This window comes from Sarcophilus harrisii, chromosome X (genome assembly GCF_902635505.1).
Source record: "Sarcophilus harrisii chromosome X, mSarHar1.11, whole genome shotgun sequence".
NCBI classification, from domain to species: Eukaryota; Metazoa; Chordata; class Mammalia; order Dasyuromorphia; family Dasyuridae; genus Sarcophilus; species Sarcophilus harrisii.
In genome coordinates this window covers 15,381,805-15,396,921 of record NC_045432.1, presented here as the reverse complement: position 1 = coordinate 15,396,921, position 15,117 = coordinate 15,381,805, and the positions used below count along the sequence as shown (strand labels likewise).

The window sequence follows — 15,117 nt, the reverse complement described above, 5'->3', positions numbered from 1 at the left end:
GCGCGGTGAGGCGGCATCCGTCTCCCCCCCGGCGTTTGGCTGCGGCGCGAAGCCCAGGCGAGGGTGCCGGCGGCTGCGCGCGCCCAGCCCGGGAGGACAGGGAGGAGAGGGGGGCAGAGGGAGAGGAGAGGCGGGGCGTACGGAAGCCCCCCCTCCCCCTCCCACCTCAGGGGGCGGAGCGTACGCTGGGGGCGTGGGCAAGGGGCGTCTCAAATACTGTGAAATGGAGCTGCCGCCTTCAGAGCTGCCGGGGCCGTGGAGGAGATCGCTTACCTGCGGGCAACTGAAATTTCAAACTTCTACTTGAGCAGGGGCGCGAGCAGATCCCGCCCGCCCGCCCGCCGCCTGCGAGCGAGCCCAGCCGCCGTCCTGGTCGCGGGCCTTTCTTGGACTTTGCAGTCCTTCGTTCGCTTCGATTTGCTCTTCCCCGGGGGTGGTGGGAGAGGGCAGCCTCGGCTGTGCCCAGCCATGAAGCTGCAGAAGAAGTGCGGGCTCATGGTTCTCCTCCTGCTCACCGTCCTCTTCCAGACCCCGGAGTCCTACTCCACCAACGCCTATGTCACCGTCACCTACTACAACCAGAGCAGCAACCACTCCACCACCGAGGTGTGCGAGTGCGGGATCTACGGCTTGGCGTCTCCCGTGGCCAACGCCGGCGGCACGGTGGGCATCCCCAAGAGCTTCAACTACCAGGCCTGTGACCCCCACACGGAATTCACCTACAGCGAGACGCCCTGGATCGCTCTCATCGAGCGGGGCAACTGCACGTTCTCCGAGAAGATCCAGACCGCCAACCGAAGGGGGGCGGAGGCCGCGGTCATCTACAACGTCCCGGAGTCCGGCAACGAGACCCTCCAGATGGCCAATTTCGGTGAGTCCGGAGCCGCGCCCCCGAGACGAGGCTGCCGCGGGGCTTCCCGGGGGGGGCCCGCGGCGCCCCAAACGCATCTCCCGAGTCCGGAGTGTCGTGGTCGTCTCCCGACCCACCCGGGGGACCTGACGGGAGGCGGGAGGGTGGGGGACGACGCGGGACGAGTTCACCTTCAACTTGAGAGTCTGGGCTTTGGGGGGGGGGTGCTCTTTTCCCATGATTATTTTCAACGTAACAAACCTTAAAGAGTGGCAACGGGGATGTGACGGGCGGTCCGTGAGGGGGGGGGGGGGGGGGCGGGGGGGGGGGGGGGGGGGGGGATTGCTGTATTTTCCTTTTAAATTTTTTTTCCCGGGACCGTTTTGGTTTTCTAATGGTGTTACATAATTTTTTTTTTTTTTTTTAAAAAAACATCAACTGTGCCTTTCCCTGTAAACAGGAATGAAAGGAACAATATTTCCCTGGAAGCCCGCGGCTTCTTTAAGTTCGTGATTTCATTGTATTTTTCACTCCGTTTAAGCTGCTCCTGTCAAGAGCTAACAGTGTCGGTGCGCGAATTGATTTGGTGACCCGGCTAAAAATAGCATATTTAAGTGACAATGTTTGCAAAAATGACTTAAGACTCGGTGCCAATGTTTGTTCTTTTGGGGAAGGTGGTGGTGAGGAACTTGTAGGTGAAAAGGTGTAGGTGAAAAAGCTGTCGCCAAGTCCGGATTTGTAGCCACTCTTAAGGTTTTTTCGAGATCAGAGCTGAATTTTCTCTTCCCCCCCCCCCCAAGACTTTGTAATTTCATTGGTGTAGCGAATTCCTGGTGAGAAAACTCCTTTCCACTAGTGCACATCGGCACCCGCGGTGCAACTGGTTGTCTTAAGAGAGCTGAGAGATTGAAAAGGCACGGCCAGGGTCCCACGGCGGGTTCGGGTCTCGAACCCCGGTTTTTGCGACGCCCGGCGGCGTCTGCTATCCCGAGTCTGGCCGCGTCTCGTTGTACATGGTAAAGACGCTATGACAGAAAGTGGCTCTTGCGAACGTTATGGTGTAGAATTCATTATGTAATGGATTCTCTGATTTGGGTTTGGTTTGGTCTTTTACTGCCTAGATTTGTGTTTTCCTTGCTTGCTGTGGTGGGGAATGACTGCTTAAGAAACCCGCTCTGCCGAAACAGTTCGGCACTCGCCCGGCGATCCCTGGTCTTCGAAAGACTTGCCGTGGGCCACCGAGAGGGAAAGGGATTTTGCCCAGAATCACTCAGCCAGTCTCTGTTCCAGCTGGGTCCAAAAATACATACGTACAAACAAAAAAATAAATAAATAAAAACAAAAAACAAACAAACAAAAACCCGGGGCTGTTTCATTTCGAGGTGGGGTCGTTGGCGTCGAACTGATCGCCTCCCATCTGCAAGCATTTATTAAACACGGACTATGTGCCAGACACGGTGCTGGGGAAATGCTCGGGATGCGGGAGAAAAGACAGTTCCTACAATGAGTTTATCCCCCCCTTTAAGGGCGATGATATAGGGACCCGTCCCGATGATTTCATTGGGATAGAGAGAGCTGTTGAATGAGGAAATTCTCTGTCCCAATACAGCTCTGGCACCTATTCCACGATTCTCAGAGAGTACTAAAAGGTGAAATGATTTATCCAGGACCACACAGCCAGTCTGCATCAGATCTTTGTGGTTTGGGGGCGAGCTGGCTTTCCAATACTCTGCCCTGCCTTTGTATATAAGTCTCTATATAGCAGAATGAATCCAGAGGAGTTAGGGAAAGCAGGTAGTAGCAATTGGAGGAATCGGGAAAAGATTTCATACCAAAAAAAAAAAAGTGGTCCTCCAGTTGTTTCTTAAATGAAGTGATTCTGGGAGATGGACATGAAGAGGCAATGCATTCTATTCATTGGGAACAGCTAGTGCAGATGCATGAAAACAAGATGGAGCATTCTGTATTTTAAAAAGGGAGGGGGCAGAGAAAAGACCAGTTTGGCTCATAGAGTTCTGGAAGAAGAGGAACATATAATGAGGCTGGGAACATTGGTTGGATAATTGTTAAAGGATTTAAATATCACATCTAAGTTTGTATTTATCTTGGAGGCAATGGGAAGCTGCTGGAATATACTGGGAGGTGGGGAGGGGGGGGTCAGACCTGCACTTATGGAAAATTTCTTTAGCAGCTGAGAGGAAAATTGATTGGATTGGAGATATGACAAGACTAACTAAGAGCCCATTGCAGTAGTCTAAGCTAAATGTAATGATGCTCTGAGCTAAGGTAGTTCTGTGGCTGGAGAGAAGGGATCATATTTGAAAGATGTTATGGACATAGAAATGGCAAAATTCAGAATTGAATTAGATATGGGGAACAAGGGAGAGCAGGGGGTCCAGGAGAAGGCTGATGAAGAACCTGGGAGACTGGGGGCACCCTCTACTGACATAGGGGCTTTTCAAGGGGGAGAGAATGTGTATGGGGGGAGGGGAAATTGGTTCAAATTTAGAATGACGAATTTAAGATGTTGCTGGGATGTCCAGTTTGAAATGTCCAACGGACGGAGGATGAAGCAAGAAGGGAGTTCAGGGAACTGCCTCTGGATAGATATATGAATACAGCAATTGTCAGTGCAGAGATGATAATTGGATCCATGGGAACCGAGGAAGCCACCCACCGAGAGAGAGTGTGTGTGTATATAAGGAGAGAAGAGAAAAGAACCCAGGACAGAGCTGGGGCTAAAACCCACAATTAGTGGGTGTGATATTGGCAACAAGTCAGAAAGAGAGACCAAAAAGGGGAGGCTAGACAGGTAGGGGGAAAACCAGGAGAGAGAGAGAGAGAGAGAGAGAGAGAGAGAGAGAGAGAGAGAGAGAGAGATGCTTCAGAAACCTAGAGAAGAAAAAGAATACAAGAGGAGAGGGTCGTCAACAACATAAAATACAGCGTAGGCATCAAGAAAGATGGAGATTGAGGAAAGAAGAGGGAGAAGAGAAAAGGAATAAGCATTGTCTACTGTGTGCTAAAGGCTTTACACGTATTTATCTCATTGGATCGGATCATGGAGGTTTAGAAATGACAGTTTCAGTTGTGTGGAGAGGTTGGAAGTCAGATTGCAAGAGGTTGAGGAATAAGAGAAGAGAAAATGGAGGCAGCAAATGGAGATGTTATTTCTTAAAGGGAAGTTAGGATTTGAGGTCAGTATTTTAAAGATGAGGGAGACTTGGGCATGTTTTGGAGATAACAGGGAAGGAGCCAGTGGATAGGGAGAAATTGAAGCTAAAAAAGAGGGAGAATGGTTCAGGGAGTGATCTGCCGGGGAAGAGGAATTCAAGGGCACTTATGTAGGGGTTAGCCTTGGCTAAGAGCAAGGCCTGGAAAAAGGCAGGCAGAGATAAGGAGAGATGATGTCAAGGAGTTTTGAGATGAAGAGAGGGAGAAGGGGGAGCTCATAGCAAATGGCCTCCTTGGCTTTCTCTGTCAGTCAGTGGTACAGGATACAGATTCCCTTAACCGACGCATACAAGCAACTGTTCTCAATGTTGCCTGGAGGCACTGAGAAATTAAGTTTATGGTAGAAGCTTGAACTCAGATCTCCCTATCTCTCATTAAGTCAGGGAGTCATTGGACAAATTGAGCAAGAAGCAGATGACCTCTGATTTTGGCCTTGTCTCCATCTCTCCCCGATCCTCCTACCAATGCCTTAAGCTAGGAATTTCTCAAATGTCCCCCCTTATGATCTCTCCATCCATCCCCATCCTCCTCCCCATCCATCTTCAGCTGCTGACACTCAAAGCTTCTCTCTCCACTACTTAACTAAAACGATTTTTACTAAAGACACGATTATTTCCCCCAGACTAATGGCCTTTTCTCAGCCACCCTCCTTTTTGATCTCAGCAGTATTTGACGCAATAGACCAATCCCTCTTTCTTGATTCTAAGCTGCCTGCCTAACACCTCCTCTTCTCTCTGCTCCCAGTTCCCCAAATTCCTACCTTTCCTCATCTCATCTTGCTATCCCTCGTCCGGCTTCCTCCTTTGATTTTTTGCAGCACTAAATTCCTACTTTGCTCATTTTCCATATATTTCTCTGGCTTTTTCCCCTTTTTTGTTCCTTGCATGAGGATATCTAGGAGCCTACGTCTCCATCCTCAGTCCTTTTCTCTTATGTTTCTCATAGTGAGCTCATCCCTTCGGCTTCCATATTGCAATATATGCCAATGATTCCCAAATGTGTATTTCTAGCAGTGACGTCAATGCTGAGTCCCAGTTCCTACTGTTTGCTGCTGGACTTGGAATCTGGAAGAAGTAGATTCAAATCCTTCCTCAGATACATACCAGCTATGTGACCTTTGTCAAGTCATTTAACCATTTTCATCTCAGTTTATTAATCAGTCAAATGGAGATAATAATAGCACCTACCTTTCAATGGTTCCCCATTAATAAATAATTAATAAAGTCCAGCCTTTCTATTTGACATTCAAGGTTCTACAGAATGTAGTTCCAATCTACCTTTCCAGCCTTGTCTTGCTATTGTTATTCTTATACTCTATACTCCATGCAGACTGGATTCCTCACTAATCTATAGACTCCTGCTTTTCTCCACCTCTGCCCATTAAACTCCTCCTATCCACCATTTGGTATCTAAGATATATAGTAAACCAACAGAAATATATGACCATGATTCATTTCCTGGTAGACAAGTTAATAGAGTTAATAGAGCCAGTGAGGTAGCTGAGTAGATAGAGCAACGGGCCTGGAGTCAGGATGATCTGAATTACAATCCCACCTCAGGCAGCTGACATTAGCTACGTGATCCTGGACAAGTCACTTAACCAATTTGTCCCAATTTTCCCATCTGTAAAATGGTTATAATAATAGTACCTACCTCCCAAGGGTTGTTATGACTATCAAGTGAAATAATAACTGCAAAACCCCTAGCACTGTTCCTGGCACATAGTAGGTGCTACATAAAAGTTTTACTATTGTTGTTGTTGTTGCTGTTCTTACAAGTGGTCAAAGGATATAAACAGTTTTTGAAAGAAGAATTGCAAACTATTAACACTTATATTAAAGACGCTCCAAATCATTAATTATAAGAGCCATGAAAATCTCTGAGGTTTCACCTCAGATCCAACAAATTGGCAAAGATGACAAAAGATCGGACTTGTCCGTGTAGAAGGGGTTGTGGGAAAGACCGACACAGCAAGACATTGTTAGGGAAGCTGTGAAATAGCACAACCATTCTGGAAAGCAATTGGGAATTATGCAAATAAAGTGGTTAAATGTCAATATCCTTTGACCCAGAGATTCCACTGCTGGGCTTATATCCTAAAGAAGAGATAGACAGAAATAAAGGTTCCAAAGACATGGAAATATCCATAGTAGTTTATTTTTATGGCAGCAAATAACGGAAACAAAGGAGATGCCTATAGATTGAGGGAATGGTTAAATAAGTCATGGTTCATGAAAGTAATGGAATATTACTGTGTTATATGAAATAACAAACATAATGAATACAGAGAAGCATTAACTGATATAGATTATGGTAAACAGAGACATTAGACAATATAATCTGGTTTCTAGAATAATGTAAGTGAATAGAACAATCCCAAAATAATTGGAAGTAAGTGTTTCAAGATGATTAAAAAAACAATAAGAACAACAAGCTGGGACACAAAGAAGAAAAGATGTGTCGACATTTCGCACTCCTTTGCAAAGGTATGTATGGGGGTGGGGTGCCATGGGGTAGGATGGGGGTAGGGAGGCCCCAAAGATGGAAAATTGCATATAATGTTAGATTTTCTATATATTGATAATTTTTTGCTGCAATTTCTTTCTCTTATTAAAAAATTCTTTATTATAAGAGATAACTGTCTTGGAGGAGAAAGAGAAAAGGAAAAAGGGTCAGCTAGGTGACTTGTCTGCTCTTCCCCCAAAAAGTATGCTGTCTACTGTGTGCCAGGCATTGTGCTTTAAGGACTTTACAAATATTATCTCATTTGATCCTCATTTGAAATCGATACTATTATTATCCCTGTTTTACAGCTGAAGAAACTGAGGCACTTAACAGAGGTTAAGTGACTTGCCAAGGTCACATACCTGAGGCTGAATTTGAACTCTGGTATTTCTGACATCAGGTCTAGTGCCACCTAGCTGCTAGGGAAACCTAGTTTTTGTACAAACAAAAGATGCTAATTAAAATATATTGAGGGAAAAACACCTCCCTACCCTCTTTTTTTTTTTCCAGAATATTTTTATTATTATTTTTATAGCTTTTTATTTACAAATTCTATGGGTAATTTTACAGCATTGACAATTGCAAAACCTTTTGTTCCAACTTTCCCCCTCCTTCCCCCCATTCCCTCCCCCGGATGGCAGGTTGACCAATACATGTTAAATATGTTAAAGTATAAGTTAAATACAATATAAGTATACAAGTCCTAACAGTTATTTTGCTGTACAAAAAGAATTGGACTTTGAAATAATGTACAATTAGCCTGTGAAGGAAATCAAAAATGCAGGCAGACAAAAATGTAATGGTTCATAGTAATTTCCCAGGGTTCTTTCTCTGGGTGTAGCTGGTTCAATTCATTACTGCTCCATTGGAACTGATTTGGTTCATCTCATTGCTGAAGAGGGCCACGTCCATCAGAATGGATCATCATACAGTATTATTGTTGAAGTATATAACGATCTCCTGGTCCTGCCAATGTCAGTTCATGTAAGTCTCTCCAGGCCTTTCTGAAATCATCCTGCTGATCATTTCTTACCGAACAAAAAAAAAATATTCCATAATATTCATATACCACAATTTACCCAGCCATTCTCCAAATTGATGGGCATCCACTCAGTGTCCAGTTTCTCTGCCTACCCTCTTAAGACTCATCCCAGTTTATGAATCTACACACATGAAAATAAATTTACCTTCCTTGACTTAACATAGCATTTTGTAGTTCTGTCAGCTTATGTTCTAATTATTATAATGGTCATTTGTGTGTCTATCAACTCTCACCTTCTTGAGTGTGAGTTCCCCAGGACAAAGACGGTTCTATCCACAACTTTGGATCTCCAGAGCACACAGCAATTCAGTTTAGTTCAGCAAGCACCTATTAAGAACCTACCTTGGGCAGGATAGCATGGGTTTAAATCCCACTCCTGACACATACATGGTGGGACTTTAGACCAAGTCACTTAATCTCTAAGTGGAAGGTAACTCTCCATGACTCTAGGTGCTGATTTGAATTGGTATGTATACCGATTTTCTACCAATATATACCGATAAAAGTATAGGTCTGGTCCAAACATATGAAGGGATTTCTATTGAATGGATACAGCCAAAAGCAGAAGCACATAAAGGAAATCTCAAGCAGGTCAGACTGGCTGGAGTGATGAATCATTAGGAAATAGGAAATAAGTCTAGGAAGATTGGTTGGAATCTATAGGTTGTAAGAGGCTTTAAACATCAAACAGTAAAGTTGATGTTTTAGCCTAAAGCAATAAAGAGCCACTGAAGATGTTTGAGCAAAGGAGTACCTTGGTCATCAGACCAGTGTTTTTAGGAAAACAATTTGGTGATCATGTGGAGGTTTGATTAGAAAGGAGAGACTGGAAAAAGTCCTCAAAAATTGCTTGCTGACTTGAATCAAGGGACCCCCTCACATTTGAAATGAAAAGGGTAGAATTTTCCCTTAGAAATATGTGCTGAAACATGACTTTTATGGAAATGTTTGGCCTTCTTAATGGGATATAGGGGTAGGGAGGAAGAAAGAGAAAATGGAACTGAAGTTTTAAAAACAAATGTAAAAAAAGTTTTACATGTAACTGGGGAAAATAAAAAAAATTTTTTTAAATATGCACTAAAAGCAAAGGCAGTGCTTAAAATCATAGGATCATAGGTCTAAAGCTGGTGGGACCTCCTCCGAGGTCAGCTAGTCCAAAATAAGGAAACCAAAACCTAGGGAGGAAAAGTCATTTATCCAAGGTTATTCAGGTAGCAAGTGGCTAGACTGGGACACAAGTAAATAGAATTTATAAAAACCATGTCATATGAGAAATGCTAGAGGGAATTGGGGGTACTCAATCTGGACAAAAGATTTAGGGGGCACTAGATTAACTGCTTTCAAAAATTTAAAGAGTTGTCTGGAGTAGAGGGATTAGACTTATTTTTTCTTAACGGTAGGAGGCAGAAGGAAAAGCCACATTTGGAAACTGTGGAGAGGGAGTCGAGTTCCGAATCTAGAATTTCCCAACAACTTAATTCGTCCCAAAGTGGAAGGTTAGCACGTACTAACCTTTTTTCTCAATAGTATTTTATTTTTCCAAATACACATTAAGATAGTTTTCAACGTTCATTTTTGTAAGACTTTGGGTTCAAAATTTTTCTCCCTCCCTCTCTTACCTCCCTTATCCCTAAGACATCAAGCAATCTGATATAGGTTAAATATATATGATCCTTTTAAACATATTTCCATAGTTGTCATGTTGTGCAAGAAAAAAACAGATCAAAACAGAAAAACCACAAGAAAGAAAAAAACAAACCAAAAAAGGTGAAAATCCCATGCTTCAATCCATATTCAGTGTCCATAGTTTTCTCTCTGGATATGAATGGTACTTTCCATCCCAAGTCTATTAGAATTGCCTTGAATCACCACATTGTTGAGAAGAGCTGAGTACATCACAGTTGATCATCACATAATCTTGTTACTGTGTACGGTCTTCCCCTAGTTCTGCTCAATTCACTCAGCATCAGTTAATGTAAGTTTCCAGGCTTTGCTGAAATCAGCCTGTTCATCATTTCTTTTCTTTCTTTCTTTTTTAATTTTATTATTATTATTATTTGCTGAAGCAATTGGAGTTAGTGACTTGCCCAGGGTCACACAACTAAGCAGTGTCTGAGATCAGATTTGAACTCAGCTCCTCCTGACTTCAGGGCTGGTGCTCTATCCACTGCGCCACCTAGTTGCCTCATCATTTCTTAGAGAACAATAATATTTCATTACAGAAATGTACTAAACTTCTGAACAGTACTAGAGACTGTTTCACTCTGGGCCTTGTTTCCCCAACACTTAGGACAGTGTTTGGCACATGGTAGGAACTTAAGACTACTTTGATGGAGTGGTCCAGTTCCTGAGACATTAAGTTCTCTTTCACTGTAGGTATCCAAACTGAGCCTCCTTGTGAGGAGTATTATAACGGGGGACCTGAGTCCAAGTAGAGTTTGGATGATTTTTCGGGTCCCTTTCAACTTTCAGAATCTGTGAATAGCTTTTCAAATCCACAATTGGGTTTTTTCCCCAAAATTTATTTTAAACATAAAAAGCAACTTTTCTCTTCACATCTGTTGAAATGGAGTTTCAGACCCAAACCCCTTGAACTGTGTGTTCCAGTTTTTGCACACCCTTCTGAAAAGAGAAAGAGAGGTGGGGAGGGGGAAAGGGAGCTAAGAAAGGGGAGAGGGGGAAAGTGAGGACATTGGGACAATTTCAAGCCAGGTAGAAGCTGGTAGGGAATGAATATGTTATTTTGAAAAGCTTTGGGTTTGTTTGTTTTGTTTGAAATCCTCAAACTGGCTTTCCAAGGAGACTAATTAGTACAAATGTGAGTAACCTGCCAGATTTCCCAATTGGTGGCAAGGCGCTAAAGGCAAGATGTGTTCAAGCCAAGCCAATTCTTCCAGTAGTCTGGACCCTCTAAATGTAGTCTGAGGGGTACCAACAGAGCTCACACACAATAACCCTCTCGAGCACCTCTTCTCCACATTCAAATCGCCATTCTTCCCTTCCTGTAATGCATCTCGGGGAGTGCCAAGAGTCATTTTGAATTCAGAAATCCTGGTTTTATTTCAAACAAAAAGCACAGGGAGGCAGCAGGGTATGATGGAAAAATTACTGAATAGGAAACGGGCTCAAAACTTATCTCTGCCACTTCCTATTTGTGTGACTGGAGGAGGGGGCCAAGTAGCTGCAACCTAGTGAGCATCAATGTCCTTATCTGTAAAATGAGAGGGTTAAACACAGTGACCTCTAAGGTCTCTTCTATTTAGAAATCTATGATCCTTTGATCCCAGGGTTATCTTGATGATCAAATAAAATAACAAATGTAAAGTACTAGATAAAGCAGAACTATTATTACTACTACTCTTTTATGTGACCTTAGGTAACTCACTATCCCTCTGTGGGCCTCAGTTTTCTCATCTGTAAAAAGAGGGAGTTAGACTAGGTGACCTCTCTTGTTCCTTCTAGCTATAGATCAAGGATCTTAAGATGCTAACCTCCCTGAGCCTGTTTCATCATCTGTAAAAAGTGGAAGTTGAATTACATGGACTTTCAGGACCTTTTCGGCTCTAGAGATATGATCTCTTTTATAAACATTATTTGAATTTCATGATTTTTTTCAAATGAGGTTCTGTTTGTGAAGGGCTAATAGGAAGGCAAGGAGTTCTGGGTAAGGAAGAAAGCCCACTGAGGTCATTTTTTCTTGCTCTGAGATGCCTATGTGCTTCATATTTAATTTGGAGACTGTAAGGCTACTGACCTCATTATGTATGTAAGTAGTAGAAAATAAACTTGCTGAAGGCAGGATTCTTTTTTTTTTTTTTTTTGATTTTGTGTCCTCACCACCTAACATGGTGCCTGGCACATAGTGGGGGCTTTGAAAATTCTGGTTGTATTGAGCTAAAATTTGAGCTCTCCACTTCATTTTATGAGCTTCAAAAACCAAATAAGGCTAAAAGTCCTGTTCACAAAGTTGCCTCTGAATCTACCGTAAGGACTACCACCTAATTTCAAAGATTTCTTAAAGGCTACAGTAGATCTGGACACAAGGAATGGGCAGCTGGGAGAGTTGAAAAGAATCTTATGTGGCTCAGAACAGCCCAGAAAAAAATGATGAATCTAACAGATTTATCTCCAATTGGGACAAGGAAACCTGATCACAAATTTGACACAGACACAAAACAAGACTGCCATTTTGCATCATACCAAAAAAAGATGGCAGACAACAGTATGATTTTCTTCTTTGCCATTGATTTCTCTCAACCGAACATCCTCTAGGTTCCAGATTTCTAGGTCGATAGAGTCAGAATCAAGGAAGGAAATATCCAACACTATAGGTAGCAATTATACCTTCTTTTCCTGAAATTTCCCTCAGTGAAGATGCTGGGAATTAGTGAATTTAACTTACTTTCAGAAGCAAACAAAATAACAAGTCAGGACAGGGTGATTCGGCCATCTTCCTGGACCATTGCTATTTTGTATCCCAAGCTCAAAGTATTTTGATAGTATGGGATCCAAATACACTTTTCTCAAAAAGGAAGAAATGCTGAATGTTAGAATAACATCAATGCGATTTTTGAATTCTTATGAGGACATAAAATTTCATTCTCTCTTGACCTCCTCCTTATTCCCCCAGTCTCACTATTTCACTTGTATATCATCAGATCAAATGGAAGGGCAGGAATAGTAAGCTTGGAAATAAGAACAATAGGTAACATATTTTGAACACTTTGAGGTTTGCAAAGCACTTTACAGATGTTATCTCATTTAATCTTCACAACAACCCTGGAAGACAGGTGTGATTATTATCCCCATTTTGCAGATGAGGCTTAAGAGGATGAATGTGACTTGCCTAGGATTTCAAAGCTACTGAGGATCTAAGGCAGGATTCAAACAGGTCTGGCACTAGAATACCTATTTCTAGGAGGGTCATTAGGAAGAGACTCAGTACTAAATATTCAGTCATTTAATCCCTAGATTGGAAAAATACACACAATTCCTTTCAGACTTATTGTAGGGACTGTTATTAAATGTCGTATGATTATGGCGATGAATGCATTAAATTTTGTTTTCCTCCTTTGTTTGAAGGATGGCCCATGAAGAAAAAGACTCCCCAATCCAGATTTTTCTAGGCCAAACCACTGTCCAATCTTGGAAATCAAATCATTAGGTTCTAGACCTGGAGGGGACCTCATTGGCCATCCTCCCTCCTTTTACAGATGAGGAAATAGAGGAAAGCCTGGAAAGATCAAAGTGCTTTGTCCAAGAATAGACATAGATTCATCCATTCAGAGCTGGAAAGGCCTTCAGAGACCATCTAGTTCAGTTCCCTCATTTGGTAGATGAAATTGGTTTTAAAAAACAGCTTAAAAATAACCTGTTTAGATAACTGTATAAATATGTATACATATATTGTATTTAACATATACTTTAACATATTTAACATGTATGGGACTGCCTGCCATTTGGGGGAAGGGGTGGGGGGAAAGAGGGAAGAAAGTTGGAACAGAAGTTTTTGCAAGGGTCAGTGTTGAAAAATTACCCATGCATATGTTTTGTATATAAAGAGCTATAATAAAAAATAAAATTAAAAAAATAACCTGTTTATGACAGATTGGGCAAATGGAAATGCACTCCTCACTGGGTTTTTAAGAGCAACCTAACTTAGAGGTCTCTTCATTTATTTTCTTCCCTAAATCATGTGTGGAGACTTGGGTCATTTCTTCTGGAGAGTCAGGGATCTTAAGCTTTCATATTGGTTGTTCAAATGTGGGCTAGAAGCAAAGTTGTCATGATTAATTGAAAGATTTCTTTGTGAGGATCTCTGACATTGACAAGGAAGGGGAGTTCAGGTGAAAGCAATTTGTTTAACCAAGTGAATCGGAAACAGATGCATCTATTAGTCTTTTCGGTATCTCTAGTAGCACAGCATAGAACATAGGAGATACTTGCCAAAGTAGCCTCGAATCAAGATGAAAGTTGTTGAAAGTACTGTTGAAAGGAAACTGTAGGGTCCAGTGAGGTACCTTAAGCCACTTGAGATACTATTGGCAATTAACTGGGTCTACAGGCTGCTCCCAGTGTCCTAGGAAGGTGTCATATGGGCACAGGTAATGGTGATATAAAGAAAGGTAGCCACACATTTCAGAGCTCTGACAGGGATGTATGGAGAGCTCAGGGGAGGGAAAGCTCACTTCTGGAGGGGAGGAGGAAAGGAAGAGGAAGGTTCCATTAGAGAAAGGATACCTCACTATGAGCCTTGAAAGATCAAGAGGATTTGATTTGATTTGTTTTTTTGTAAATACGATTTTATTTTTTTCTAATTACATGCAAAATATAGTTTTCAACATTCATTTTTATAAGATTTTGAGTTCCAGGATCAGTAGGATTTTAGCAAGTCTACATGTGTAAAAAGAACGTTCCAAGCATAACCATCAGCGTGAACAAGGGGATCTGTCACTTACAGAGGGAAATGGGGGGTCGTTTGTATATAGAGATAGGAATTGGACTTGTGATTTTATTGGTATTGGAAATTATATCACGTTATATACTAGGGGCCAAGCCTAAAAATTAGACTTGTGTTTTCCTTGGCAGAGAGGGAAATTTTCTTCTACCAATTCCCATCAGCATCATCTCTACAACTTTAACTGAGAGTAGTTTGTCAGGGGTCACATTGCTCGGTGTGGGACCGCATCAGTAGGTCTGTGGCAGCTTTAGAAGCATAGCTGTGGAACAAGCCTCCCTCTTCCCCTGCCTCACTTCCCAGCTTATCAAATTCTGGCTTCTGCATGTTCAGATAAATGTGTAAAAAGGCCAGAGAGAGTTCAGAGGATGCAAACACAAATCTTTACAAGGCTGGAAATTAGGATCTAAACAGAAAACTGGAAGAATTCAGTTTCTACGAATGAACACTGGGCCCAACAGCATCTGGGCCTGGCTTAGTTTATAAAGAGCTGTATTAACCTTAGCCAAGAGCCCTCTCAGGCCAAACCTTCTTACAGAAGGTGCTAGCCAGGGCAGGTAAAAGGAGAACGAATAGAAAAGCATGGGAGAGTCCTCCTAGATTAGTGTTCCTTTGGGTGCCTCAAAGCTCTTTATGAGCTGAGCCTGGAAGGGAGATCTGGGGGCAACACAACAAGGGTTCTTTTTTTCATTCTTTTGGAAAAAATGGAGACTCCAAAAACATAGCTGTCCCATTGTCCGTCCTGGTTGTCAGGAAATTACCACATCACCTCAGTCCTTCCGGACATTTTGATGTATGGTCAATCAAGCTAAAAATGATCATCTAGGGAAGTCTTGAAGACTCATCGGAAGGTGAGGAAAGCAGAATAGGACTGAAAATGGAGAGACTCATTAATGTATACTTATGGTTAATGTATACTTATGGACCTCGATTCCATTTAAGCATGGACTTGGGAAAACAATTCCTATATCCTTTTGGCCCTAACCCCTGTCTCAAAGCCTGGTTAATGCTGGATTAGTTCAGGCTTCC

The 15,117-nt window shown here is 42.5% G+C and overlaps 1 protein-coding gene across 1 annotated transcript in view; it reads left to right on the top strand.

Moving 5' to 3' along the window:
- Positions 1 to 225: 225 nt before the first annotated feature.
- Positions 226 to 15,117, top strand: part of RNF128 (ring finger protein 128) — a 120,071-nt gene continuing 105,179 nt past the window's right edge. The window contains exon 1 of the mRNA XM_031944965.1: positions 226 to 871. Coding sequence (XP_031800825.1) covers positions 469 to 871 — 403 coding nt within the window. The 5' untranslated portion in view covers positions 226 to 468. The remainder of the gene's footprint in view (positions 872 to 15,117) is intronic.